At 36.7% G+C, this 19406-nt stretch overlaps 1 protein-coding gene across 1 annotated transcript in view; it reads left to right on the forward strand.

The window, feature by feature from the left end:
• UNC13C (unc-13 homolog C) overlaps positions 1-19406 on the forward strand; it is a gene marked incomplete at its 3' end in the record, with an annotated part of 622886 nt that overhangs the window by 499757 nt on the left and 103723 nt on the right. Inside the window, exons 21-23 of the mRNA XM_082618350.1 lie at positions 3613-3709; positions 4358-4501; positions 10444-10521. Of these exons, the coding sequence (XP_082474476.1) occupies positions 3613-3709; positions 4358-4501; positions 10444-10521 (319 nt within the window). The remainder of the gene's footprint in view (positions 1-3612; positions 3710-4357; positions 4502-10443; positions 10522-19406) is intronic.

Here is a 19406-nt window from a genome sequence, read left to right on the forward strand (position 1 = left end):
GATGTCACTTATATGTAGACTCTAAAATATGATACAAATGAACTTATTTACAAAACAAACACTCATAGACACAAAGAAAACTTATGGTTACCAAAGGGGAAGGGGGAGGGAGGGATAAATTAGGAGTCTGGGATTAGTAGATACAAACAACTATGTATAAAATAGATAAACAACAAGGTCCTACTGTGTAGCACAGGGAACTATATTCAATACCCTGTAACAAACCATAATGGAAAAGAATATGAAATAGAATATATATATGAAACCATAACATACATAACTGACTCACTTTGCTATACACCAGGAACTAACACAGCATGGTAAATCAACTATACTTCAATTAAAATATTTCAAAAATTAAATTGAAAAAGATATTTCATTTCTAAATTTGTATGTATCAAATGACATGTCATCAAAATATATAAAGCAAATATTGTCAGAAGTAAAATGAAAAATCAAATCTACAATTCTATTTGGAGATTATATGTCTTTCAGAAACTGATTGAAGAATCAGACAAAAAATGTCATTAAGAAAAAAGACATTTCAACAACATGATATCTGTCCATCTATTTCTGGTCACCCAGAGTTTCCACAAATTTTCATAGATATTGTTTACACACATACACACACACACACACACTACCTATCTACAATTATAACCAGCAATGAGAAAATACACATTGTTATCAGATGTACATGGTGCATTTACCAAAATAGACTATCTGATAGACCAAAAAGCAAGTATAATGAATTTTAAAAGATTGAAGCATATACTGTATGTTCTTGGACCACTGTGGAATTAAGCCAAAAATCAACTCCAAGAAGATAACTAGAAAGTCACCAGATAAGGAAATTAAGCAGGTACTCTAGATCATTCATAAGTCAAAAAACAAATCACAGTGTAGATTACATGATATTTTTAATTAAGTGATAAAATATGGCATGTCAAAACTTGTGGATTACAGCTAAAACAGTAAATAGAGGAAGATTTATAGCTCTAGTTCTATAAAGAGAAAGGAAAAAAAGGCTATAAAATCAGTAATATAAGTTATCAGAAGAAATGTTTAAAAGCCAATCAAGTCAAGAGAAATTAGAAAAAGAAAATAATCAACATGACCTGGAATAAAAATAAAGTAGAAAATTTAAGGAGAAATTAAAAATCCAAGTGTGTTTTTGAGAAGACTATAAAAATCAAAAAAACCTTAGGCCAGTGAAAGAAGATATGTCACAAATTACCATTTTCAGGAAAAGATGTCACTAAAGATGCTACAAAGATAAAAAATTATTAAGAGAGTATTTATGGTAGCACATTTAAAAGTTAGACAAAATGTACAAATTCCTTTAAAAAGAAAACTTATCAAGCTATCATAGGAAAAAAGTTAAAATCTGAGCGGATCTATAACTATTTTAAAATGTGAATCCTTAAATAAAAATCATGTCACAATTAAAACTCCAGGCCCAGATGGCTCCAAATGGAATTCTTCCAACTGTTTAAGAAAGAATATCAGCAATGTTACACAGACTGTTCCAGAGAAGGCAGGAATACTTCTCAAATCCTTTTTGAGGTCAGCATATCCTCACTACTAAAACCTATTGAGAACATGACAAGTAAGAATAATTACAGGCCAATTTCTCTCTGACCATAGTTTAAAAAAATAAATGAAATATTAGCCAATAGAATTCAGTGGTTTATAAACAGTAATATAACATGACCATGGGGAATTTATTCCTGGAATATGAGATTAGTTAAACATTTTAAAAGCAATGAATGTAAATCACCACATTTAAATTATGAAGGAGAAAATCGCTACAATCATTACACTAAATATATAACAATAATTAGATAAAATAGAAGATTAATTTATTATAAAAATCTCTTATCAAGTTAGGAATAGAAGGGAACTCTCTTAATCTAATAAAAGACCCACCCTTCGAAAAAAACTGTACAAACATTCTCATGGATAAAATTATGAAAACTTCCCCCTGAGATCAAGAATGACTGATTATATATATGTATAAATGAATCACTTTGCTGTACAGTAGAAATTAATACAACATTGTAAATCAGCTATACTTCAGTAAAATAAATTTTTTTTAAAAAGACGAGACCAATAGCTGATAACATCACTTTTATCTAATATTGTGCTAGAAGTCCTAGACAGTACAATAAGACAAGAAAGAGAAAAGTATAATGGTTGTAAAAGCATATAATGATGCCATCCATATGTGTATATGACATATTTATACACCTAGGGAATTCAAAAGAAAGTATAGGAAAACTAATAGAATCTAAAAAGTGAATGTAGTTAAGTTCATTGAATTTCTATGTGATAGCCCCAGTTAGAAAATTACATATAAACAATACCATTTGAATGGCATTAAAACCGTGATAAACACATGTGATGAAAGATGTGCGTGCCCTCTATTGAGGCAACTATAAAATATTACTGAGAGGATTACTTAAGATGAACTAAATAAAAATATACAATATTCCTAAAAAGATGCATTATTGTAAAGGAGGTAGTTCTCCCCACATTGACATACAGATTCAAAGCAATCCCATAAGAAGTCCTGCAGCTATTTTTGTGTAGATTGACAAGTTCATTCAAAAATATGTAATACATAGAAATGCAAAGGGCTAAGACTAGCCATAGCAATCTTGAAGAGGAAGTAAAAAAGTTGGAGAACTGCACTATCAGTCATCAAGACTTATTCAAAAGTTAATTATTAATTGTATGGTGTTGTGCATGACAAATAGACCAATGAAACAAAGTAGTCCAGAGACAAATCCACACATTGCTGTTACCTGATTTGCATCAAAGATGCCAACTCAAAGCAGTGGGGGAAAGCATGGCCTTCTAAATAACTGGTGCTAGACAACTGTACATCCATACGGAAAAAAGAACTTTGAAACTTAGACCATTCACAAAACCCACCTACTGGTGGATTACAGATCACTAAAAATTAAAGGTGAGCACCCAGTATCAGTTACAGGAGATGAGTCGGTGTAGATGAAAGCCAGATGGTAAAGCCCTAAGAAATGAGAGAATGGCACAGTGGGGCACATAGCACACAAGATCTACATTTTACAGGATTTTGAATTGTAAAGGGAATTGTAGAGTGGGAATTGGGAACTAAGCATATTTGAGGCAGCATTGGAAGGGCCCAGAGAAAGGTAGAGATTGAAGGTAAAAGAGAAGGGGATATATATATATATATATGTGTATATGTATATATATATATATATATATATATACACACACATATATATACATACACACACACATATATATATATATACACACATGTATATGGTACACTGCACAGCATGCGGGACCTTAGTTCCCCGATCAGGGACTGAACCCATGAACCTGTACCCCATATAGTGGAAGCTCACTTGGACTCCTAACCACTGGACTGACAAGGAATTTTGAGAAGGGGATATGTTTGAGAAGTGAAACTAAAGGTCTTCAAGGTGGCAGAACTAGAAAAAGAGAATGAAGAGATTTTTGGTCCTGAATTACTCTCAGATAAGAAAAGAGCAGTATTCACTGTTAGTCATGTGCAAATGACATCTTTTACAGTATGCAATACTATTGATTTTTTTTCAGGTGGTTTGAACCTTTTGTCATGCAGTGGCTAGATGAAAATGAAGACGTGTCAATGGAGTTCCTTCATGGAGCCCTGGGAAGAGACAAAAAAGATGGAGTGAGTTTAAATGACTTTCAGATTGCTTATTGTCAAGATTCATTTACACTGCTCACTTTTAAGCTAATGGGAATTTTTAGGCTTATTGCTATTAATGAAGTTTCATTTTAATCCTCTCATTACCAAAATATAATTAAAACTCAATTTTAAATAATGATAAGAACCCTAGGGAATTGCTTTAAAAAAAATTGATCACCCTTTTGCCCCAAGATTCTTTACTCCTTGAATTGGTCTGAATCTACAAGTTCAGTGGGCTTATACAAAGCTCCCCTGTTGTTCTGGAACCCTTCCAGGATTCCAAGATTAGGAACAGACACCCTCCCAATCCCTCTGGAGCAAATCAAATGTCTTGAGCCACAATCGGCTTGCTAAACCATCCTAATTCCTGTGGGGAATGAGAAATTGAAAGAACCAGTCCCTCAATTCAGTAATGGAGAAACCAATTAATAGCAACCTGCCCCATGATATTAGTTTTACTACACTTTCCAGAAAAGGAGATGGGTGATTTTAAAATAAGCAAGCATTTTATTACTGGGAAATGAAAGTATATGATATAGGAGATTGAGCTGTTTTTGTGAAATAATGGATTCCTTCCACAGTCCCTCTAAAGTATGCTTATGAGGATGGTTTCACCTTCTCTCCCCTCAGTTCCAGCAGACATCTGATCATGCACTGTTTTCTTCCTCTGTGGTTGATGTCTTTGCTCAGCTTAATCAGAGCTTTGAGATTATTAAGAAACTGGAATGTCCCCATCCTGAAGCATTATCTCACTTAATGAGAAGATTTGCAAAGGTAGGTTAAATGGAATGAATCCTTTCTTCGCTGGGACTATGGCATGTTGTTATTTTCCTGCACAGAATTTGAAAAATGCTGTTGTTTTGTAGCATTAGTCTTGTCTGACTACTACCCCAATTTAATTTTCTAATTCCAGTAAAAAATAGGCTGTTTCAGGTTTGTCATCTGACTCTCTTTTTACCCTTCCTGTTTCCTAAGTATGGATTTATCATCTTAAAAAATCTATTAATTATTCACATGATTGACTCAGTCATTTGTAATTGATGAGACTACCATAGGTGGCCAAATTAATTTCTATTTCAGCTTTGTAGCTGAAAATAAATCTTGGAATTTCATATTCAAATCGCAGGTATTTTTTTTAATCAGTAGTATGATAAAAAGTATTTAAACTTGGAGTAATGAAAACTGAGTTCTAACTTCAAATCAGCCAATAACTGTAGTGTGAGTCTGAGCAGTTCCCTTGATTTTTTTTTTTAAACATCTTTATTAGAGTATAATTGCTTTACAATGTTATGTTAGTTTCTGCTGTATAACAAAGTGAATTAGATATACGTATACATATATCCCCATATCCTCTCCCTCTTGCGTCTCCCTCCCACCCTCCCTATCCCACCCCTCTAGGTGGTCACAATCAAGGTCACAAAGTCCCTTGATTTTTATGAGTTTAATTTTCTTAGTTGGCAAATTGATTTTGAGCAACCAGATTCCTCTGAAGACCTCTTCCTCCTCTCACTGTCTAAGAAGGCTTGCAAAGTACTTACTACTTTGCAAAAGTTTCTGGGGAAATATAAGAAATAAAAACTGCTGTCTCTGCCCTTCAAATCTTAATATATATATATATATATATATATATATATATATATATATATATGTATACATACATACACACACACACACACAGAATAATCAAGACCACATGACATGAACTAATTGGAAGATGACATGAAGAGGGACACAATTCAATCTCAAGCATAGTAGAGTGCACACTAAGTTGAGCGGAAGGAAAACTAATGAGAGCTGAAATACAGTTTCCCTGGGAAAACAGGGCTCATTCAGCCTAAAAAGGTGAAGTTAGAAAAGTATTGTAAGCCACGGGAATAGCAGGAACAAAGGGAAAGGAAAAGCTGAGTGTGACGTGAAGAGCAGGGAGAAACAATCCTCTGGCAAAAAAGAAAAAAAAAGGAAAAGAAAAGGAAAAAAAAAAAATCTGTTCTGGGAGAAGTAGTGGAGAATGTTAGGAGAGTGAGGATGGGTCCAGATCTTGAAGAGCTCTGCTTCCCAGGCTGAGAAGTTTATACTTAATCTTTCGAACAGTTTAAGAAACTGTTCAGTTAAGAAACAGTGAATATTTGGAGATTTTGAATCACGGTAATGATACGACAAATGTAGGGATGTAGGGCAATGACCTATACACTCCTATGCCTGAAGGCCCTAAGGATAAGCCTGGCTTCATGGGTTGGATGATGGCAGAGGTTTCAGCTGGCTGTTTGTTTGACAAGGGCTTACTCTTTGCCTCACTTGCACAATTTACTAGCCACTTTAAGAGATGTAGTCATGAATAAGCACAATCTCTGGCCTCAAAAAACCTATAATGAGATGGCCAAACCTATAAACAACTATGAAAACGTCAAATGCTATAATCAGGGTATCTCAGAGGTTGAAAAAAGCCTAGTGTATATCTATATCCCTCTATCTATATAGATATATAGATAGAGAGATAGGTAGAGAGATATAGACATAGATCATGTTAAAAAATAAAGACTTGCCAAAACTCAGTGAAATTGTGTAATATTTAAGACGTATCAATTTGCTAGGGCTGCCATAAATAAAATACCACAGAATGGTGGCCTAAACAGTAAAAATTAATTTTCTCACAGTTCTGGAAACTATAAATCCAAGATCAAGGTGTCAGCAGGTTTGTTTTCTTCTGAGGGCTCTCAGGGCTTCTTGCAGATGACTGTCTTCTTACTGTGTCCTCACACAGTCTTTCCTCTGTGTACCTACAACCCTGGTGTTTCTATGTGTGTCTAAATTTTCTCTTCTTATAAAGACACCAGTCATATTGGATTCGGGCTCACACTAATGGCCTTATTTTAACTAACTCACTTTTTGAAAGGCCCTGTCTCCAAATACAGTCATATTCTGAGATATTAGGAGTTAAGGTTTCATTATATAAATTTTGAGGGACAAAATTCAGCCCCTAAAGGATGTATACATTTAACATGCCACTGCTTTCAACCACAGACACCAACACAAGAGTAGATTACTTCATTTGTGTTATCACAAAAAGTCTAAATTTGAGATCCTTTATGAATGGAAGGCTGGAGCCTGACCCTGTCATTGGCTCTGGCTCTTAGAAAAGTTTAAGCCTGGTTCACTGACAGGTGGATTAGGAAAGGGCTTCTTGTAGGAGGCAGCATCTTTATTAACTGTAGTAGGATAGTTTTGCTGAGGTAACAAGGAAACCAAGAAACTGTATGATTTAACACAACAAAGATTTACTTCCTGCTCACCCAACATCAGATACTGGTTGGGCAACCCTATGGGGGAGCCTTTGTCAAAAATAAACAAAGCCAGATACTAGTTAAAGTTGTAAGGACAGATTTTAGTTAGCAATAAATGAGTGCAATGGGGAAGAGTCCAGACTGAATGAGAGTCAATTTTGATTTGTACAGACGTCACTGGCTGTTTTAGAGGCAGAAGGTAGGAACAGGGAGGGCACAAGCAGGGGCTCAAAAAGCAGGAAGAGGGGGTTTGGTCCACGGGAAGCCCATCTGGGTTTGCTAACTGGTGCTTATCGAAGTTAGCCTCCTACCCTCCCCCAGAGGCTGGGAAACAGGGGCCCTATCCTCAGGTGTTGGCTGGAACAAGTGGTAAATTTTTGGCAGCCTTGCATTTTCTCAGGCAGGCACTTTCAGGGCATGTAGAATCATCCCAGGGGTGTGGCCTTGAGCTGTTAGAAACTATGCTACTGTTTTGTTCAAGTCTTTATAGGCCAAGGTTGAGGCCTAGTAGGGAAGAGGACTCGGAAGAACCTGGGTAGAGTTTGGTCAAGAGAGAATCTTTGTGGTCCTTCACCATTCTGTGACTCAGGAGTTCTAGCTTGAGAGGTCCCACTGAAGAAAGAGCATAAGATTCATAGAATGCTGTGGAATTACAGTTGGAAAGTTAGACCTGCATTGTAAAGAGTCGTAAAGAACTGGCGAAGTAGCCGAACTTCTTTAGTAGAAAATGAGAAGCCAATGAAGGCTTTTAGGCAGACAAGCCGTCAGCCTAAACTGTATTAAAATATTTATCTGCCATGAGATATTTTGAACTCCAGTCTTTATATCTGTTTACTAGGAAGACTAAAGTAACCTCACACTTTTAAAGAGGTAATAATAGCTAAAAATCATTTATTGGGACTTTCTTGGTAGCAGCTGATTCCAATTTCCCATAATGGGGAAATCTACAGTGAATTCTGTAGGAGAATTATTCTAAAAAATTCCCAAAATCTTTTCTTGACTAACAGCTGTGTTTTGGATGACTGACAAGAAAAGAATGAAACAGGGTCATTAGGGATAGTGTTTTTAAAACTATGTTACATGCTATTCCTGGAACTCTGTAGTAGAAGCAGATTCAGATGAGAATTTCATAATCTCAGAGTTAATATATTTAGTAACATACTGTCATAATTGCACATATTGCAAAAGTAACTAGAATTCACCCTCAGAGTAGTCGGGTAGAAGGTTATGTAAGGTGGAGACACAGAAGCACTGAGTAGGAGTAGCAGGAAAGCCGAACTGGGACTCTCTGAAGCAAGAAGAAAAGAATTAGGCTCCATGTGTCACTGAGGAAATGTGAGCTTTTATTGACACAGTAAAATAACTTCAATGAAATAAAGCATTTTTAATCTATGGGCATTCAATGCTAATCAGTTATTATCACAAGGACATGAATTATCACAAGGAATGAAAAACATTTTCTGAGAAATAGAAATTGGCAACCTTCATTGAAAAATAAATTCTATGTTATTAGAATTGAAAATCATAAAAATAAAAATAGCCCTTTGTAGTTAATATGATTAGCTATTTCACAGTAACTTTAGATTACTGGAGTTTGTTTTATTTCATCACATGTGACCATCAGTCTTGAAAACCCTATCCTTCTTAGGATTGGGATCCTTGTATCAAAAGATACTGAAATCATATTATCTTTCTGGGACTTAGACTGATTTAAACCATCCCCTGGAGAGAAGACACATAAATGATATCTGCAGACACTTTAGAGGATACTTTAGCTAGCATTGTGAAATGGATCTTAAAGGGATGATTCACTATTTTTTTAATGGATCTTAAAGTAAGATGATTCACTCTCACTATGTTAGACTGAATAAGGTATCAAACAAATGCTTCGAATTTCATAGCTGGTACATTTAGGAGCCGTGATAAGTGGTAAAATGGGCACATGAGTAGTGAAAATTCCTATGGCTGTATGGCTGCTCTTGACAAGTTTGGGTAGTTTAATTTAAAACTGAGAAATATGAAGTAACGGTATTTTCAGTACTACTTAAAAGCAAATCAACAAATATTGACTCCTGGCTCCAAGTTGGCCATACTATGGTGAATAAGACCCACATATTCCTTGTTCTCTGGGAACATAATCCTAATTTTAAAAAATAATAATTATAAGTCATTGAGTACCACTATGTGCTAATCATTATATATATATAAGATATATATATATATCTCATCCCTTAAGAGATAAATACAATTATTTTTCCTAATTTTTCAAATGACAAAACAAGCTCAGAAACTTTAAATAATTCAAACAAGACTAGAAATGGTATGAATGGAATTCTTTCAACCACCAAGCTATACTACCTTCACATTCCAGTGTCATCAGAAATCAATTAGTAACTTGGAGAGCAGAATCTCACCATTTATTTTTACCCTTTAGACCAAACCTAGGCATCTGTAGGGGATTCTATCTTATGTTGGATGCATTAAAATAGAGCATATAAAGCACTGAAGTGACATTACTAATGTCACTTAACAAATACTGCAGTCTTCTTGTCCTCTGTGTTGCTCTAATACTGTAAAGCTCCATGCATAAAATGTGACTGCAAAGATGGATTTGGACCAGGGTTCTTGTCTTCCTGATTGTAAGAGTAATACCCCTTGATGTACCGACTGATGTAAATAACTTACTAATTAAAGGTAAATGTATTGAGATAGTGTGATGCAACAAAAGCTGAAGTTTAGGTGTTGGTGGTCTTTGTTATTAGTAAGGCTCCTTATCATAGAAAATTACTGAAAATATTCATTGCAAAGTGACATATATGGGAATGTTCTGACCCCCCCTCTCATAATGAGGTATTTAAGAACATTGAAGAAAATTGAAAAAATAACCACCACAAGGAATTTTGTCATGGTGGGTGGGGGGGGGCAGAGGGGGAGAGGATGGGGACTAGAAACCATGAGAGATGATGAAAGCATGAAGTGTCATTCATTCAGGAAAAGAAAAATCATTAGGGGGCATTAGGTAATAAGTATCCAAGCGTAGAGGAGGTTACCACCAAACAGTATACCTTCTGAGTATTTAGATAAGTTAGAAATAAAGAATTTTGTGATGGAGCTGGTTGTATTAAAATGGAATGGATGCATGTGGAATATTTTCCAAATGTACTCAGAAATATTACAAATAGTCATCTAAATATAATAGTTTAATTGAGGTCCTTCTTTTGGCAAGGGTGTAGATTTACTCACTACTTATGGCCTTTGTTCAGCTGAAAATGACATTTGAAAAGTTTTCCCAGTTAACATAACCTGGATTGTGTGTGTGTGTGTGTGTGTGTGTGTGTGTGTGTGTGTGTGTGTGTAGATAGATACATATATCTGTATATACATACATATAGGTCTTTACTTACCTGGATACATTTCACAATGTTTTTTTCCTAGACCATCAATAAAGTTCTGCTTCAGTATGCTGCAATTGTATCAAGTGATTTCAGTTCATACTGTGATAAGGAAAATGTGGTAAGTAAAAATGTCTCTACTTTCAAGTATTCCTCAGTTGAGAACCACTTCTTCAAACTAATAAGTAAGCAGAGGAAGTTGTTTACTTTCTCTTTTCATACAGGATGATAGGAAATAGGGATCTCAAGAAATTGTTTGAAAATTTCCTAGTAGTCCTGAGCTGGTACAAAATAGAATTCAAAGGAAGGTTGAGAGCATCTCAATGCCAGCCAGCTTGTGGTTTTCCATGATGATAAGGAATAAGACTCATATAAACAGCTGAAAACCCTCATCATTGTAAACACTGGAGCTGGGACCTAGGAGTTAAAAAGTTGTTTATTGTTAATACCAACTAGTGTAGTTTTGGCACCAATATTAAAATGAGTATAATTTAGCCTTTCAGTTTTCAAATAAATTGAAAAGGATGGTTAATGTAAGGAGTGATGTATACTCTGAATTATTAACTTAGCCTTTTATTTTTTGGATGATTGAGAACACATTGATAAAATCTAAGCCAGTATTGCAGCTTAATAAAAGGAATAAAGAGAAGTAAGATAAACTAATTTAGAATATAATCAGTGTTATTTTATGGTAGAGGGTAAAATCTTTCTATTCACCATGTATAATTTTAGGAGAAATCTGTCAGTAACATTATAGTATTTTTTTTTAAACACTGAAAAAATATTTTAAAAGTCAGTACTAGATTTTTCAAGACAAAAATCAGGGTTGTTTTTTTTTTAATCTTTATTGGAGTATAATTGCTTTACAATGGTGTGTTAGTTTATAACAAAGTGAATCAGTTATACATATACATATGTTCCCATATCTCTACCCTCTTGCATCTCCCTCCCTCCCACCCTCCCTATCCCACCCCTCTAGGTGGTCACAAAGCACGGAGCTGATCTCCCTGTGCTATGTGGCTGCTTCCCACTAGCTATCTATTTTACGTTTGGTAGTATCAGGGTGTTTTTTTCTCCCTCATAAAATCAGTTCCCACTATCAGGCAAGTCTTAAAGAGAATTCTTGCTGAAACTTCCTTGACCTTTTGCTGACAGCTCATTAAGATAAGTCAATCCTAATTGTTCTTGAGGGTCCCAGAAGATGCTTCTTTTCCCTAAAGGAAAATGCTACCTAGAAATTTTACTGAAACTCCCAGGTATCTCAGCAGTGATTTCTAATTGCCATTGATTATAAATACTCTAATAGGCAAGATAGAGTATTTATTTATTGAAAGCATATAGCTACAATTAAATTTGTAATACATTTGAAAAGTATTGTACTGAAAATCAAAACAGTGACAGATAATTTCAGAAAAGATTCTGATTTACTAAGACAGTGAAACTGAAGATTTTGAAAGGTGGCTATGAATTATCAAGGCTAATTCCTGTCATTCAGAAAGGAAAAGTAGCCTTAAAAGGCCCCTGCAGACTTCTACTTTATGTTCTAACATTTATAGTATATTTTATTTTTTAAAGGAGAAAAATTATAAATCAGCATTTATTGTATTATTCTCTGTATTTTTCCTTTATATTTTATACTTTTCAAAATCAAATTTTAAAAAAGTCATTGAAATATTATAGCACAGGAACTTACTTTTCCTTCCTCAATGCTTTTCTTTCCTAATGACTGATATCTTGACCAGTCTTAGACTCTCATTCAAATGCCAAGTATCATTTTAGCTTTTCCATGAAAGGATATCAGTTAGCTGCTTAGTTTAAGCTTTCAGCTGAGATAAATTGAAGAAGTGCTTTTGTACATTTGTGTGTGTACATATCACTGTTGTTACAGATTTCTTTAAATATCAAGAACATTGAAACATTATTTTTTTCTCTGTATATATATGACAATATTCCTATTTCATCTGCAAATTGCACTAGAAACTTTTAAAGAGAGACATCTTCTAAGAGATGACCATAACACTTGCTTTCCCAGGGGTCAGAATTATAGATGACAGTTAAGCAAAATATCTGTGACAGAATTTTTTTTTCTTCTGTGACATCTTGAATTTGGAGTGGGTCACAAGTTTTCAATCCATTCTTCCACATTCCACATTATAGCAAAGCAACATTATCTAAATCAGAAATGCTTGATTTATTTTTTAAATATTTTTCAACTCAAAAACATAATTTGGTGGAATCTAAAAAATACAACAAACTAGTGAATATAACCAAAACGAAGCTGACTCACAGATATAGAAAACAAACTAGTGGTTATGAGTGGGGAGAGGGAAGGGAGAAGGGGCAATATAAGGGTAAGGAATTAAGAGTTACAAACTATTATGTATAAAATAAGCTACAGGATATATTGTACAATGTGGGGAATGTAGCCAATATTTTATAATAACTCTAATAGAGTATAACCTTTTAAAATTGGGAATCACTATACTGTACACCTGTAACTTATATCCATCAACTATACTTTGGTAAAAAAAATACATTTGGGTCATGTAAAAATGGCCATAGTCTGAATAAATCTAACTTTTATATTTATTGTACTTTAGGTTCCTAATTTTGTTCCAGGTTTAGAGCAAATGAAATACATTATGACATTTTTAGGGGAAAAGTGAAAATATACAAAGAATAAAAATTAACTTCAAACATAGGTTATTTTTATCTAACTAAACTCATCAACAAATGATGCTTCTAAATTAGGTTAATGTTCCCTTAACTGTGGGTATTTTTAGTTGTCTTTGCTTGTTTGTTTTTCATTTGCTACTGAAGTCTTTAAAGTAAAAGTTGTTCCCCAATTAGGTTTAAGGTAGAGTTGGTAATTCAATTCTCAGTACTGATTTGATAAATTGATTCAATAAAATTGAAACTTGAACATGTCAGGGTCAAGGGAAGCTTAATCAAAGAGGAAAGTCTCATGTTTATTTTTATCTCCCTCTGGAAAACTGCATCTCTTTTTTTATATGTAGCCTTACCCAGGTCAGTGGCAATCCATGCCAAGTGAGCCCAAGTGTCTTTGTTCATTTGACTTCTTAGTATCTCTTTTCCATCGGAAATTATTATATTAAGGCTTGGAGGTTGGTTTAATTTGTAAAGCTGGAACTAAAGTACTATTACATGTGTCAAAAGAGATAAGCTTGAATGTTAATATCAAATAATCATAAAAGAGACTACCCAGCTAATTTAGACCCATGAAAAGCAGGGTGATAACACCTTTACCCATGTAGTCTTCCTGCTTCTCATTGAGTCATGCTCTTCCTTAGTTCTTTCCACTCTGCAGTGAAAAAGAAAAAACCCCAATGGCCCTATACCCTAATGGAAAAAGCTCTGTTGGTTCAGTTTGTTGACATTGGGTCAAGATGCGGAAACCCTGAAAATCTGATCATACGTGCCACGGAAAGGATTAGGCCTGGATCCAGTGACTCTCCATCACAGCTGGCAATCTGAATCATTTGTAGAACATTGTGGTTCAGCTTACTGAACAAAATCTATAGGAGATAAACCTCTGTGTTAAAAAAAAAGAAAATATTTAAGTGCCTGGAATTAAGAGAGTAGAAGTTCTAAATTGTTTTTGTAAATTGAAGTTAGGATGTGGTCACTTTAAGAGTCAAATAGAGAAGATGGCGGAAGAGTAAGACGCGGAGATCACCTTCCTCCCCACGGATACACCAGAAATACAGCTACACGTGGAACAACTCCTACAGAACACCTACTGAACGCTGGCAGAAGACCCCAGACCTCCCAAAAGGCAAGAAACTCCCCACATACCTGGGTAGGGCAAAGCGGAGAGATTCCCGCACAGAGGATCGGTGCCGAGCGGCACTCACCAGCCCGAGAGGCTTGTCTGCTCGCCCGCCGGGGCACGCAGTGCTGGAAGCTGAGGCTCGGGCTTCGGTCAGAGCGCAGAGAGAGGACTGGGGCTGGCGGCGAGAACTCAGCCTGAAGGGGGCTAATGTGCCACAGCTAGCCGGGAGGGAGTCCGGGAAAACTCTAGAGCTGCCGAAGAGGCAAGAGACTTTTTCTTCCCTCTTGGTTTCCTGGTGCGCGAGGAGAGGGGATTAAGAGCGCTGCTTAAAGGGGCTCCACGGACGGGCGCGAGTCGCGACTGAAAGCGCGGAGCCCAGTGACAGGCGTGGGACGCTGGGGCTGCTGCTGCCGCCGCCAAGAAGCCTGTGTGCGAGCGCAGGTCACTGCCCACACCGCCCTTCCGGGAGCCTGTGCAGCCCGCCACTGCCGGAGTCCCGGGATCCAGGGGCGGCTTCCCTGGGAGAACGCACGGCGCGCCTCGGGCTGGTGCAACGTCACGCCGACCTCTGCCGCTGCAGGCTCGCCCCGCACTCCGAGCCCCTCCCTCCCTCCTGGCCTGAGTGAGCCAGAGTCCCCGAAGAGGCTGCTCCTTTAACCCTGTCCTATCTGAGCAAAGAACAGACGCCCTCCGGCGACCTACACGCAGAGGCGGGGCCAAATCCAAAGCTGAGACCTAGGAGCTGTGAGAACAAAGAAGAGAAAGGGAAACCTCTCCCAGCAGCCTCAGAAGCAGCGGATTAAAGCTCCACAATCAACTTGATGTACCCTGCATCTGTGGAATACATGAATAGACAACACATCATCCCAAATTGAGGAGCCAGGAGTCAGTGCTGTGCCTCTGAGGTGGGAGAGCCAACTTCAGGACACTGGTCCACAAGAGACCTCCCAGCTCCACATAATATCAAATGGCGAAAATCTTCCAGAGATCTCCATCTCAACACCAGCACCCAGCTTCACTCAACGACCAGCAGGCTACAGTGCTGGACACCCTAAGCCAAACAACTAGCAAGACAGGAACACAACGCCACCCATTAGCAGAGAGGTGGCCTAAAATCATAAAAAGTCCACAGACACCCCAAAACACACCACCAGACGTGGACCTGCCCACCAGAAAGACAAGATCCAGCCTCATCCACCAGAACACAGGCACTAGTCCCCTCCACCAGGAAGCCTACACAACCCACTAAACCAACCTTAGCCACTGGGGACAGACACCAAAAACAACAGGAACTACGAACCTGCAGCCTGCAAAAAGGAGACCCCAAACACAGTAACATAAGCAAAATGAGAAGACAGAAAAACACACAGCAGGAGAAGGAGCAAGATAAAAACCCACCAGACCTAACAAATGAAGAGGTAATAGGCACTCTACCTGAAAAAGAATTCAGAATAATGATGGTAAAGATGATCCAAGATTCTATTTCCCAGATACAAAATCTTGGAAATAGAATAGACAAAATGCAAGAAACAGTTAACAAGGACCTAGAAGAACTAAAGATGAATCAAGCATCGATTAAAAACACAATACATGAAATAAAAAATACTCTAGATGGGATCAATAGCAGAATAACTGAGGCAGAAGAACGGATAAGTGAGGTGGAAGATAAAATAGTGGAAATAACTGCTACAGAGCAAAATAAAGAAAAAAGAATGAAAAGAACAGAGGACAGTCTCAGAGACCTCTGGGACAACATTAAACGCACCAACATTCGAATTATAGGGGTTCCAGAAGAAGAAGAGAAAAAGAAAGGGACTGAGAAAATATTTGAAGAGATTATAGTTGAAAACTTCCCTAATATGGGAAAGGAAATAGTTAATCAAGTCCAGGAGGCACAGAGAGTCCCATACAGAATAAATCCAAGGAGAAATACGCCAAGACACATATTAATCAAACTGTCAAAAATTAAACACAAAGAAATCATATTAAAAGCAGCAAGGCAAAAACAACAAATAACACACAAGGGAATCCCAATCAGGATAACAGCTGATCTCTCAGCAGAAACTCTACAAGCCAGAAGGGAGTGGCAGGACATACTTAAAGTGATGAAGGAGAAAAACCTGCAACCAAGATTACTCTACCCAGCAAGGATCTCATTCAGATTTGATGGAGAAATTAAAACGTTTACAGACAAGCAAAAGCTGAGAGAGTTCAGCACCACCAAACCAGCTTTACAACAAATGCTAAAGGAACTTCTCTAGGCAAGAAACACAACAGAAGGAAAAGACCTACAATAATGAACCCAAAACAATTAAGAAAATGGGAATAGGAACATACATATCGATAATTACCTTAAATGTAAATGGACTAAATGCTCCCACCAAAAGACACAGAGTGGCTGAATGGATACAAAAACAAGACCCATCTATATGCTGTCTACAAGAGACCCACTTCAGACCTAGAGACACATACAGACTGAAAGTAAGGGGATGGAAAAAGATATTCCATGCAAATGGAAACCAAAAGAAAGCTGGAGTAGCAATTCTCATATCAGACAAAATAGACTTTAAAATAAGGACTACTAGAAGAGACAAAGAAGGACACTACATAATGATCAAGGGATCGATCCAAGAAGAAGATATAACAATTGTAAATATTTATGCACCCAACATAGGAGCACCTCAATACATAAGGCAAATACTAACAGCCATAAAAGGGGAAATCGACAGTAACACACTCATAGTAGGGGACTTTAACACCCCACTTTCACCAATGGACAGATCATCCAAAATGAAAATAAATAAGGAAACACAAGCTTTAAATGATACATTAAACAAGATGGACTTAATTGATATTTATAGGACATTCCATCCAAAAACAACAGAATACACATTTTTCTCAAGTGCTCATGGAACATTCTCCAGGATAGATCATATCTTGGGTCACAAATCAAGCCTTGGTAAATTTAAGAAAATTGAAATTGTATCAAGTATCTTTTCCGACCACAATGCTATGAGACTAGATATCAATTACAGGAAAAGAGCTGTAAAAAATACAAACACATGGAGGCTAAACAATACACTACTTAATAACGAAGTGATCACTGAAGAAATCAAAGAGGAAATTAAAAAATACCTAGAAACAAATGACAATGGAGACACGACGACCCAAAACCTATGGGATGCAGCAAAAGCAGTTCTAAGAGGGAAGTTTATAGCAATACAATCCCACCTTAAGAAACAGGAAACATCTCGAATAAACAACCTAACCTTGCACCTAAAGCAATTAGAGAAAGAAGAACAAAAACATCCCAAAGTTAGCAGAAGGAAAGAAATCATAAAAATCAGATCAGAAATAAATGAAAAAGAAATGAAGGAAACGATAGCAAAGATCAATAAAACTAAAAGCTGGTTCTTTGAGAAGATAAACAAAATCGATAAACCATTAGCCAGACTCATCAAGAAAAAAAGGGAGAAGACTCAAATCAATAGAATTAGAAATGAAAAAGGAGAAGTAACAACTGACACTACAGAAATAAAAAAGATCATGAGAGATTACTATAAGCAACTCTATGCCAATAAAATGGACAACCTGGAAGAAATGGACAAATTCTTAGAAATGCACAACCTGCCGAGACTGAATCAGGAAGAAATAGAAAATATGAACAGACCAATCACAAGCACTGAAATTGAAACTGTGATAAAAAATCTTCCAACAAACAAAAGCCCAGGACCAGATGGCTTCACAGGCGAATTCTATCAAGCATTTAGAGAAGAGCTAACACCTGTCCTTCTGAAACTCTTCCAAAATATAGCAGAGGGAGGAACACTCCCAAACTCATTCTACGAGGCCACCATCACCTTGATACCAAAACCAGGCAAGGATGTCACAAAGAAAGAAAACTACAGGCCAATATCACTGATGAACATAGATGCAAAAATCCTCAACAAAATCCTAGCAAACAGAATCCAACAGCACATTAAAAGGATCATACACCATGATCAAGTGGGGTTTATTCCAGGAATGCAAGGATTCTTCAATATACGCAAATCAATCAACGTGATACACCATATTAACAAACTGAAGGAGAAAAACCATATGATCATCTCAATAGATGCAGAGAAAGCTTTCGACAAAATTCAACACCCATTTATGATAAAAACCCTGCAGAAAGTAGGCATAGAGGGAACTTTCCTCAACATAATAAAGGCCATATATGACAAACCCACAGCCAGCATCGTCCTCAATGGTGAAAAACTGAAACCATTTCCACTAAGATCAGGAACTAGACAAGGTTGCCCACTTTCACCACTCTTATTCAACCTAGTTTTTGAAGTTTTAGCCACAGCAATCAGAGAAGAAAAGGAAATAAAAGGAATCCAAATTGGAAAAGAAGAAGTAAAGCTGTCACTGTTTGCAGATGACATGATACTATACATAGAGAATCCTAAAGATGCTACCAGAAAACTACTAGAGTTAATCAATGAATTTGGTAAAGTTGCAGGATACAAAATTAATGCACAGAAATCTCTGGCATTCCTATATACTGATGATGAAAAATCTGAAAGAGAAATCAAGGAAACACTCCCATTTACCATTGCAACAAAAAGAATAAAATATCTAGGAATAAACCTACCTAAGGAGACAAAAGACCTGTATGCAGAAAATTATAAGACACTGATGAAAGAAATTAAAGATGATACAAATAGATGGAGAGATGTACCATGTTCTTGGATTGGAAGAATCAACATTGTGAAAATGACTCTACTACCCAAAGCAATCTACAGGTTCAATGCAATCCCTATCAAACTACCACTGGCATTTTTCACAGAACTAGAACAAAAAATTTCACAATTTGTATGGAAACACAAAAGACCCCGAATAGCCAAAGCAATCTTGAGAACGAAAAATGGAGCTGGAGGAATCAGGCTCCCTGACTTCAGACTATACTACAAAGCTACAGTAATCAAGACAGTATGGTACTGGCACAAAAACAGAAAGATAGATCAATGGAACAGGATAGAAAGCCCAGAGTTAAACCCACGGACATATGGTCACCTTATCTTTGATAAAGGAGGCAGGAATGTACAGTGGAGAAAGGACAGTCTCTTCAATAAGTGGTGCTGGGAAAACTGGATAGGGACATGTAAAAGTATGAGATTAGATCATTCCCTAACACCATACACAAAAATAAGCTCAAAATGGATTAAAGA

This window comes from Mesoplodon mirus, assembly GCF_964341445.2.
Source record: "Mesoplodon mirus genome assembly, chromosome: 4".
Taxonomy (NCBI): Eukaryota; Metazoa; Chordata; class Mammalia; order Artiodactyla; family Ziphiidae; genus Mesoplodon; species Mesoplodon mirus.